Source organism: Dicentrarchus labrax, unplaced genomic scaffold (assembly GCF_905237075.1).
Source record: "Dicentrarchus labrax unplaced genomic scaffold, dlabrax2021, whole genome shotgun sequence".
NCBI lineage: Eukaryota > Metazoa > Chordata > Actinopteri > Moronidae > Dicentrarchus > Dicentrarchus labrax.
The window spans coordinates 24,276,699-24,288,833 of NW_026136708.1; the positions used below are offsets into that span (position 1 = coordinate 24,276,699).

Genomic DNA, 12,135 nt, shown 5'->3' on the forward strand with positions numbered 1-12,135 from the left:
TGCTAGAAATCAGATTCTAACAGAAACATTGTTGAAAAAAAATTAATTAAAGAAATAGAAAAAAGTGGGGTCCTTTAACCATTTTAGAGAGACAGAGGGGGGGGGGGGGGGGGGGGGGGGGGGGGGGGAGAGAGAGAACGAGAGAGAGAGAGAGAGAGAGAGAGAGGGAGGTAAGGCTGCCAGTATAAAACCAGGAGTCACATTCAGCAGCTCTGAACTTGTGAGGAGACTCTGAGCGGATCAAAGAACAGAAAGCAGCAGATAGAGAACAAAGTATTTGTATTTAAACTCTGGATCTGACTGGGAAGATTAATAACAGAATAATAAGTGTGGATGATGGAGAGGCCGCTCTGTGCCTTATTTTCTGGATTTTTAAGTTGACCAAATAGTAGAAAATGCTGCTGGTGAGGTGAAAACGATGAAGAGAAGAAGGCAGAAATGTGTTTTTAATGCAGCACCTGTGGTCTGACTGTTGGATGGAGCCGCTGGAGATGGAGCCGCTGTTATTCTGGCTGTACAGAAGACGAGAGACGCGCGCGGCGGATGAATATTGGAGTGGTTTCAGAGTGATCTCCTTTCAGCTCAATGACAGGGGGATCTGAGGCGGGAAGGTGGAGGGATGGAGAATGCCAGTCAGCTCAAACCAACGCCTGTCATCTACGGAGAGCTGTTGAACATCTCCTCCAACTACACCCGCGACAATTTCACGTCGAAGGCGGAGGAGAAGGACGGTAACGTGGCTTTCCAGGCGGGTGTCGCGGTGACCTTAACCCTCATAACTTTAGCCACGACGCTTTCAAACGCGTTCGTCATCGCCACCATTTATCAATCCCGAAAATTACACACGCCGGCAAACTTCCTGATCGCCTCCCTGGCCGTCACCGACCTCCTGGTGTCCATCCTGGTGATGCCCATCAGCGCGCTCTACACGGTCAGCCAGACGTGGACGCTGGGGCAGGTGGTGTGCGACATCTGGCTGTCCTCGGATATAACGTGCTGCACCGCGTCCATCCTCCACCTGTGCGTAATTGCGCTGGACCGCTACTGGGCCATCACGGACGCGGTGGAGTACTCCAAGAAGCGCACGCCAGCGCGCGCAGCCGGCATGATCGCCACCGCCTGGGTGATCGCCATCTCCATCTCCCTGCCGCCTTTCTTCTGGCGCCAGGTGAAGGCGGAGGAGGTGACGAGCTGCAACGTGAACACCGACCACATTTTCTACACCATTTACTCCACCTTCGGCGCGTTCTACATCCCCACGCTGCTGCTCATCGCGCTGTACGGGAGGATTTATGTGGAGGCACGGAAGCGCATCCTGAAGCAGTCGCACAATAAGCCGGGGAAGAGGCTCACCTCGGCGCACCTGATCACCAACTCCCCCGGCTCGGTGGCGTCCACAACCTCCCTGAACTACGGGACGAACGACACCTCCTCCTGTGACACTACCTCGTCCGCGAACGTGAGCCAAGTTAAAGTCACTGTGTCCGACGCGCTGCTGGAGAAGAAGCGGATCTCCGCCGCCCGCGAGAGGAAGGCCACCAAAACTTTGGGAATAATCCTGGGAGCCTACATCATATGCTGGCTCCCGTTTTTCATTTACACTCTTCTAGTGCCTGTGTGCGAGTCCTGCTTCCACCCGGAGCTATTTGACATCTTCACCTGGCTGGGTTACCTCAACTCTTTAATCAACCCCATCATTTACACCATGTCTAACGAGGACTTCAAACAGGCTTTCCACAAACTAATACGGTTTAAATGCTGCAGGGCATGAACGATGATAACCAGCCATAATTACCCCGTTCAGACCCCATCTCTAATCATCTGTATAATGCCAGAAACCCACCAACAAATATGTCACTCCCCAGGTTTCCCCTGAGGGCGCCCACACATTGTTTATGATAATGTGGTTGCAGAATGAGGAATGAGGAAATGTATTGAGCTGCCATCCCGCCTGCATTGTGTGATCTGATGTAATGCAAACATATAGGCAGCTGCAGTTGGTGCAGAGGAGGTGAAGCTCTGTGACTGGTGTTATTATAGTGACTTGGAGAAAGTCCATAGCCCCAGAGAGCGGGGGGCCTTTCCCGCCTGTACGCGCTGCACTGGACTGCAGCCTGCAGACTCACTTTGCCATATGAGTTTGACAGTCAACGTCAGTTGGCTTGTAAGCACAAACAGCTTAGGACTAAGCTACCACGAGCCCCAAGGGCAAAAAATAAGATTTGTGTTTCATTTTCCTGACTCAATAAGGGGAAATACTGGTGCCTACTACAGTTTAGTTTTGTTCCTCAGACGTGCCTGGCCCGGATGGAGATAAAAAGCATGATTTATGTTTGAGAAAAAGACACAATCTGTTGTTTTCTCGTGGCCAGTGTATGTATGTTAGAGCCCGACCGATATTATCGGCTGATATTGGCCTGTTGCGCAATATAAAATCTTTTTTTCTGGTACATAGTGCAGAGACAAATGCTTGTGGTAATTTATTGGTGTCAGTGTAACGTTTGTCCAGCAGAAGGCGCTGTGATTTAAAACACTGAGGCAAACAGCAGAGAATAAGAGATCAGAAGCAGCTTTTAGCCACTAGAACTGGTTAAATTATTTACTGTGTTTAAGAATATTTAACTCAAATATTCTTTTAAAAAATAGCTTTATTAAAGAAAATTTAAGAGTAACTTTGCAAATTCAAATCAGTACAAAATCAGTCTGTTTTCATTCTAGCTCAAAGATTCTGCTGCGATATCGCTAATAATTCTTTCTACTCTCTCGGTCGGGCTCTAACGTATTTTCTTTTCTTTTCTTGCTGTGACTGATGTTCACTTTAAACAAGGCTCCAAAATGAGTGTAAATCCGTATGCATCAGTGTGATTCTTACCTTCATTTACCTGAAGAGTCTGGATTGTGCTCAGTGGAATGGGTGTCACACTGTAAAATAGCTCCGACTCTGAGGGACCGATTCTATCTACCAGACCTCTCGTTAAAGATGCATTCTTAATTGTTAATATTAGCTTTGATGTTCCATTTCATGTCAGGCTAAACAAACACAAATCTAGTCGAACAGGGTTGACGACGGACAGGAGGGTTCCCGCAGTCGCATCTTGGAATTTGGCATTTGGTGTCTTCCACATCCGGAGGAGAAAGTTATGGAAGATTCTTTTTTTTTTTTTTTAATGCTGGAAAATGTCATTCTGATCAAAATCACCCTTTTCCTCCCACCAAAGCGTCACATGTTAAATGTCAAGCTTTAGCTGCTGCTGATCCCTTAAAAGAACATTTTTTGGGGGAAAAATTCAAACAGAAGTCTGTTTGCTTGCAGGTTGTCAGAAAAAGATGCAAAAAACTGTAACAACAACAACAACAAGGTGCGGGTGATGGAACTCATGCTGCACGTGTTCGGGGCTGTAGCTACCACTCAGGATATTATAACAACCTGACGGGGAATTTAAATTACACATGGTGAGTTTTTAAAGGCCCATTCTGATATTATTAAGAGTTAAAATTATATAATTTAAATGTTTTTACCCAAAAAAATGAATTCAGGATTTTCAGTTGTATTAAAGTCTTGGCATTTTGGAGCAGGTATTTAGGCCACTGTGTAAGAAGATATGATCATAGTTATATAATTTAAAGCAGCTACAAGGAATTTAATTTGGTGTTGATTCTGGCGGCCCCTGTGGACACAAACGGTAGTGTTTCTATTGGCAATCTGATTAAGGCATTAAAAATAACTGTATAGAAATATATAAACGAGACAATGTGAGAAAAGATTGGATAAGTCACATAGAGGCATCAGTATTACATGAAGACTGTTTCATAATTAACAAATGAAGTGAATTACGACTTAATCTGCTCCTCTTAATGTTGGAGCAGACTTACAAGGTACTAAGGCAGCATTTAGGGCACTTTAATGATAAAAATCTTGTTGTTTTTACACAGCAAAGTAACAATTTGTGCACATTTACACTAAACGTAATATTCAAAATTAAGTTAAGAAAGCCTCGGTCAACTTTCTCCTTTCCTGTACTGAGATCTCCAATGTGCTAGGAACTTAAAGTTTGTGTTAAGTCTGGCAGCCCCTGTGGACAAAAGTGCTTCTACCGCCTTGTTTCATTGATTTCAAGGGGAATTTAAATACATATTAAATATAGAGACTGTTTTGGGGTGGGTATGGGGTTGCGTTGGGGACAGCTACAGCTCTGTTCATGTTGTGCAATCATTTAGGAAATCTCTGAATGTGATCTGAAATGTGTTGGAACCCTGTCTTGTTCATTTTTAAGAACAGTTGACACCACTCTCATGTCTCTGTCGGACTCACGATGGACGTAAACAATCAAAATCGATGGAGCAGAACTTTTTTTCCCCACACATTCTTCTAGTCAAAACCTACATTACCCACAATGCAACTCGAGCGCTGCCAGTTCAGTCAGAGATTGGGGTGTGTTATGCTAGTAGTGGCTAATGTAGCCTGGAGCCTCTAGTCCTCAGCAGAGAGGAGGAGCAGCTGCAGAGGTAAGATCGCCTCTTTCTAACTCAACACCAACAGATTTTAGTCTTCAGCCGACGCGGACTCAAGTGACATCACTTGAGGAGATTTATCAGACTTCACACAGCGCCCTCTGGAGACACTAAAGTCTAAAACATGCAGTACAACACCTGGAAACACTATGATAATCAGTCCCTCCAGAAAAACGCGGAGTTTGTTTGTGATTGTTGCGGGCCAAAATCCTTGATTATGCGGCACGTTTTCTTAAAAAACGCGATGGAATATGCGGCAATTTATGCAATTTTATGCGATGAAAACGGGAACTTGCAAAAATTGCGGCTTCATCGCGGGTTTGCAGCTTTTCGTTGACGTTCACATTGCGTAATTACGTCACTTCATAACGTTCCCATGGCAACAGGGGAAAATGGCTGCTCTTGTGTGGAGTTAACGCAACATTTTTCAACTTTAACAACAAGATATATGTCTGACTTTTTTGCAACGGAAAAGCGAGGATTATGAAATCATGCAAGCCCCGCATGTTTGGAGCGGAAATCTGCAATTTATGCGGTGAAAGTTCGGCGTATTTAAAAAAATGCCCCCGCATAAATATGCAGACTTTGGCTGATTATGCATTGAATTCTGGGATCACATAATCGTGTTTTTCTAGAGGGACTGGATAATAGTAATGATAATAACACTATATAAATCAGTGGAGTTCACTGTTGAGTATAGAGCCAGGAGACAATTAGCCTAGCTTAGCATAAAGACTAGAAACGGGGGGAAACCGCTAGCCTGGCTCCATCCAAAAGTTAAAAATACACCCACTAACACCTTTAAAGCTCGGTAGCTAACACATACGGTTTAATCCGTACACAAACAGAAACGTAAAGACAAAAAGTTGTGTCAAATTTAACAAATGAATTCATGTTAGCTAGTATTAGCAAAATCCTAGCTAACTAGCCAACTAATCTACATTCACTTTATTTCCAGTCTTTATGCTAAGCTAAGCTAACCGCCTGGTGGCTCTAGCTTCATATTTAACATACAGACATGAGAGTGGTATCAATCTGTTCATCTAACTCCTAGCAGCCAAGCTAAAGAGCTCATTTGTGAAACTATTCCTTTAATAAGTAATAAAACATGCATTTGTTGATGAGTAATCGCCACAAATCGGCTGCAGGGAGCTTGTTGCACTGAGAGTCAAAAAAAAGAAGAAAACAGAATTATACAGTCTGCTGTATCACAACATCAAAGATGGTTGCCAGAGACTCGTGATCTCCTCTTCGTGGCTCCCACATTGTAACCGAGCCACGTCTCCGCAGCCATGTTGGGTGTTTGAGCACTGCAGCCGTCCTGCTCTGTTGCAGCTCTGTGGTGAATAGCCTCTTTGTGTACAGTATTGATCAGCTCAGTGTGAAACTCATCTGGTGGCTCTGTCAATCCAATGGAAGTTGCATTTCATCCGGGTTAGCTTCTGCTGTACAATGCTTCTGCACACATAGGCGATGCACTGTAACCGCTCTCTGCTCTGGAGGATGAAATCCAACCCGCTGGGAGCACAAAAAAGAACTGCTGCTGTTGTGAAAATATCAATAAAAAGGTCTATGGCATCATGAGGTTACAATAGTTTGCCCACGTTCTCGTTTATTTCTGATGAATCTGTTCTGATGTGATTCTGAGTGCCGTAAAGATTTATGACAAAGAGAGCGTTGACATTTCTTTCATCGCTGTCAGAATCTGCGGTGGTATTTGGGTTTCTCGTGATGATAAAACATTTCACAGATGTGACCTGATGGATACGCTGTGTGACGGCACTAACGGTTTGCAACTTAATTAACCATCAGGGAGGAAAAAAATCCATCTATGAGGAAAATGTCAGTTGTGAATGTCTAATGAAATGCTTCCTTTTTACATTTTACCATTGAATCTGGGGGATTTATATTAATGTACAGTATAATGAGGACTGCATTGTGTTACAGTGTGAAGAATTTAAATATGCACTTTAAAGTTTATTAATTACATACTACAGTAATTATAAGCAGGTTCATACTGGAGAACCACAGTAAGGGGTCGATCACACAGAGACGTAATGCTAGAAACGGAACAGGGGTGAATGAAGGGTGATTGGGACAGTATCACTACAGGGGGGTTAGTTCTCTCACCTTACTGAGCCCTCCATAATCACTTAGGTAGGCGGGGCCATCATTAAAACAGGAGGTTGACCCGGAAATGCATCATGTGAGGAAAACGTTTTCATCATTAAACTGTCGTAGTTAATGTATTACACAGACTTCTGATGGAAACGTGAATATGGTGTACTAAGAGCAATAAAAAATGTGTTAATATCATTTGCTAAGGTTGAAAATGATCAACCTTGCAATGTAGAACCATTGTGTACACAAATAAAATGTAAAATTTTAAATACTATGAATATTAATACAATTCCAAAAGTAAAGTGTGAATTTATATGTTTAATGTAAAATAATGTGAAAAACTGTAAATGATCATAAAATCACTGCTTTGAGAAAATGTAATTTCTTCACATAAAGGCAGTTAAATACTAATTTATTTGATTTACTGTTTATTTAATAGATTAAACTGTTAAATTCAAGTTTAATATTGTTAATACATTTCTAAAATTATGCAAAATTAGTGACAACAGTAAAATAAAGTATTTGTCAGATAACAAATATCTTGTATAATTATTGAATTATTCAACATGTTATTACAGCGATGGCCACAAAGATTCACAAGATTGTGCGCACTGTCTCACTCCACAGCTGCAGCAGCTGTTTTTCCCCGACGCTCTTCACCGCCTGTAGTGATGCGTCTCTGTGTGATGGGATCGGTGTGTCTTCTGGTCATTCAATTTTATTTTCAGAAACAATATAGATTTATTGAATATAAAGCCTATCAGTCAATTTGCATAAGGATTCCAAATGAATGATAATTAACCAATAATTTATCAGCTGCAATGTAAATATCAGGATGATTTATATTACTAAAAAGATTATACATTTTCTGTTATCGGACAATAATTTAGCTGTTATTTGATTTTCGTGGTAAAATACAAGGCGGCTTTCCTTTTTCTTGGTGTAACAACACATGTAATAATTCAGACTAATACATTTATACGTCATTGTGTCATAACACCCACAACTGTGGATAAAACAGCCTGAACCCATCAGCCATCGCTTCTCACAGCAGCTTCAGAAAGATCTTTTTATCTGTGCACAGTTGTAATACTGATGTCTGACATCATTTCCTGTTCGTACAAAATGTTTGTATATCTGGAAAAACAGTTTGGGTTCAGTATGAGTCTCTGTGGGATCCAGTATATCAGATTGTATATTTACCCAGTGACAGACTGGTGACCTGTCCTCTCCCCCAGTGCATGCTGGGAGAGGGTCCCGCTCCTGTGACCTGTCAGTGGTTTAGAAAATGGATGTGATAATCAGCTCCATGTTGTTTTCAGGCCTGTTTGTTAGAAATGATCTTTATATTCTACACACTGTAGTTCCACACAGAAGTCGTGTTGTGGTTGTAATGAACCCAGGCTGAAGCTGAGAGGTTATTCTGAACATCATTCTTTCTCCATAAAACACCGTTGGAGCTGTGAGACAGATAAATTACATTAATTAGCTCCTATGGTCACAATAAAATTACAATAAGCCCTATTATAAACAACATTGCTGCATCATAGACACTGCTGTTTGACAATAACTGGGATCAGGGGAGCAGGAACGAGAGAGCATTTTAATATTCCCACTGACAACACCATTCGTGCAGGATGAGGAGTAGTTTATTCAGACTGGTGATAGGATGAGGATGGTGTAAGGAGGGATAATAAGGGGTCGAGGAGAGGGATGAAAGAGGGTCAATAGCATGGGATGAACAGATTAGAGTCGTGATGTGGCTGTAATGGCTGGGAACCCGGGGGGTCGACACGTCTCGATGAGCTTATGGCTTCAATATCCGCCTGTGGTTCCTGTGACAGACGAAGGAACAGAAGAGTTACTTTACTAACATGCCAACTCCACAAAGAAAGGACCGAGGTTTGGAACCCAGGACCCTTCCTACTGTGAGGCCACAGGGCTGCTGACGGGAGGGAGGAGAACATGTGTGAGGGTTATGACAGCTGAGACAAACATGTGAGACTGGTCAGACACGCTTATAACCTCATAAAAGCACACGTTTCATGCCAGAAATCCTCTGATGGACTGTTGAATGGTGCTGTCCGGTATTCCAGGATCAGTGAAACAAACATCATTAAAGTTCCTGATATCCTGTTGGAAACTGACGCGGGCGTGGAGGTCGTCCAGTTTATTATCCAACACCTGTATGCTGGCTAGCAGGAGGCTCGCAGATAAGATCCATGTGGCCGGGATCGCAGACAAATGAACACATCTGAACACATTTTGTGGACTGTGGAGCCTTGGCAGAGCTCGTGCAGCTACATTACCTGCTGTTCAACAAGCACTCAGCTCTTGTGTTAACTTTTTTTTAAATGGCGGATGTCTTAATTTTATTAATGTTCAAACTGTTTAGTCTGGCCTCAAATCTAATCCTCATCCCTTTAGAAAAAGCTCTTCTCAGAGACAAACAACAAACCCTGAGCCAGCGTCATTCTGTCCTTTTGTCAGAAATTAATATTGTTGGCTCCCTTTGAAATCAATCAGACCGCTGTGGCCCCCTGATAACTGTTTCCATGGTTTGATGCTCGGCTAAACCATGGCAACACAGGCTCTGCTGGAAATGTGTCATGCTGAAGAAGCCAAACAAACACATTGACTGGAATATGGATGAAGCCGGAGAGGCGATGTCACGTCGCTGTACCTGTTTCACAAATAATCAGTGGATTTACTTCCAAACTACACGCCGCATGTTGTTTCCCTTCAGCAGATGAGATGAAAGCGAACGGAGGCCGGCTGCGAGGAACGTGTGAATATTTGTCCTGCTGTCGAGGAAAAACCTGCAAATCTACAAGTCACATTTGTGAGATTGTGAAGTCTAATTTTCCAGTCCGCTCTGTGGAAAACAAATAAGAGACTGATTTCAGGGACAATCAGAGCTCCCACCTGTAGATGAGTTTGTTCACTGTGGAAATGTCAATTCTGAACCAGAAAATGTCCTCTGATGCTTACAAACAGCCTCCCTCGCGCAGCTTCACCCTGTTTCACAGCTCATTGTCTGCAGAGCAGCGACAGATTTTTATCTCTCGATGGAATCACACTTTTCAGTTTTTGCTCTCTGGTGTTTCGGCCTTGAAAGCGGCTGCGACTCCACAGTCCTGCACTGAATGAGAGCGACTGTGAGGGTGGTTAACAGGGCTCCTTTCACATTTTCCTCTATTGTTTAACCTGCAAAAATGTCTTCTCATCAAGAAACTGTTCTCACATCTAAAAATCTGTTCTGACAAAAGAAAATCTAAACTCAAGATCAATTTTTATGATAATACATTTCTGTAGCACTTTTAAAAACACAGCTACAAATCAATCAAACTTTATTTATATAGCACCTTTCATACAGTTTAGTGCAGTTCACCATAAGAATGGAGTAAAAATTAAATAAGGTAGATTTAAAAATGTAATACAACCATAAAATAAAATCCAACACTATCAACTTTACAGGTATAACAATAGTATTTAATAAGAGTTATACTTAAAACTAAATAAAATCAATTAAGAAAGCAGAAATAACAAACAATAAAACTATATTCTGTTCCAGAGTTTAGGAGCTACAACTGGGACAGCATCAGATCGCACTGGCAGTTTTCAAAATAAAATACCACGTGCAGGCTGCGTGGGTACCCTGTCAATGTGTCCAAACAAAGTGAACAAGTGAAGTCAAGTAAGAGTACCAATACCACAATTACACTATTATGGAGTATTATTAGCTTCTAATATAAACTGTATTATCAAAAGTTAAAGTACTCATTCTTGAGAGATGTCTTCTGTGACTTCTTTACTGGATTGTTAATAAGCAGCATTTTACTATTGGAGCTGCTCTGAAGTATTGCTACACTGTGGTGGAAGGAAGTATCCAGTTCCTTTACTGAAGTAAAAAAGTTGAATCAGAAAAATGTACTGAGAGCATAAAAATGTCACCTGTGACTGTTGTTATATTTTATCACCAGAGTTTTATTCTGTTTCTGTTTGCTTTGAATGAAGTTCTGATGATCTGAAGGTAAAATGAGTGTTTCTGTCTCTGGAGTCTGGTGGAGAGTGATAGTGATATTACGGCTGTTTGTGGTTAAACTAAAGGTCTATCTCTGTAGGGATCCTTTCCATAATGCTGTCAGACACTGACAATAACAACCTGAGTCTGTCAGTGGAACAAACAACAACTACTGTCAGTGGAACAAACAACAACTACTGTTAGTGGAAAAAAACGACAACTACTGTTAGTGGAACAAACGACAACTACTGTTAGTGGAACAAACAACTACTACTGTTAGTGGACGTATCCCAAGGATTAACGTTGTCTTAGTTTTGATCATCTATGTCTGTGAATTAAAGATTTATTTCCACCAAACCAGAGTTAGTGATTGTTGGAAAGACTAACAGAGATGGTTCTGGTGAGTTTTATTTTGTTTCTGTCCACTTTGAATGAAGTTACGATGTTATGGTGAATGCAAGGTAAAATAAGCGTTTTTGTCTATGGAGTCTGGTGGCGAGCGTTAGCGGTATTACGGTATATTAAAGATTTATTTTGCCCAAACCAGAGTTGTCGCCTGTGGCTGTTGTAATATCTGATATCATTAGATGATTTTGACTCATGCATTAATGGTTGAGGTGGAGCTCATTTTCAACTATTTTGACTTAAACTTATTATTTTCATTCATCTGCTGATTTTTCTCCATTAATCCACCGACTGATTGCTTTATAGTGAGAAACACTGTCATAATAAAGGATAAACGCAGTGAAGTAAATAATATTTCTTCTCAGAGACAAACATACAATCCACTGTTTTTACTTCAGTAAGAGCTCTCCTTCTGTTCTCACTGTTGATAGATGGATAAAAGCACGAACCACATTAGGAAGAGGAGAAAGAAACCTGTGATGAAATGTGTGTGGGCGAGGTAAAGCTCAGAAAAACATCCCACTCCCAAACAAACAACTAAATATGTGAAGAGAATCTCTTCAGCTCAAGAAACAAAAAAGACATGAGAATGAATCCACACGCAGACGGGTGGATGGATGGATGGATGGATGGATGGATGGACGGACGGAGTGTGTGTTAGTGAGTGGGAGGATGTGCGTGTGTTCAGCTCCTCCAAACCCGCCTGTGCATCAGTCAGCGTCCCCTCACTGACACTAGCATATGCCCTCCTTCCTTAAATTTGCATGAGTTTGGTTACGGTGGTGATAAATAATTGAGCGGGAAGGTACAGTATCTCCTGCTATACAACATCAGTGATCATTTACAGGAGAGCTGCCGCGAGTGTGAAATCACTTCTGCATGGCTGAAAGGCTCAAGATTCAAACGTGTGACTGAAAGGGTCAAATCTTTGACTGAAGAGAGAGTGTGGCAGTCCTGGATTCACATTTTTACTTCAGTGCAGTTCAGTTTCAGTTTTATTTGTCACAGGGTCACAGTGAACTGTGCTGGATGACAAGAGACAGTAACTAGTCATATAAAGATAAACTAAGATA

The 12,135-nt window shown here is 41.9% G+C and overlaps 1 protein-coding gene across 1 annotated transcript; it reads left to right on the forward strand.

Moving 5' to 3' along the window:
* The first annotated feature begins 235 nt into the window (after positions 1-235).
* On the forward strand, positions 236-6,104 carry LOC127368379 (5-hydroxytryptamine receptor 1B-like). Its single transcript, XM_051409192.1, has one exon. The coding sequence runs from the start codon at positions 620-622 to the stop codon at positions 1,769-1,771; it is 1,152 nt and encodes a 383-aa protein (XP_051265152.1). The 5' UTR covers positions 236-619; the 3' UTR covers positions 1,772-6,104.
* Positions 6,105-12,135: the final 6,031 nt, after the last annotated feature.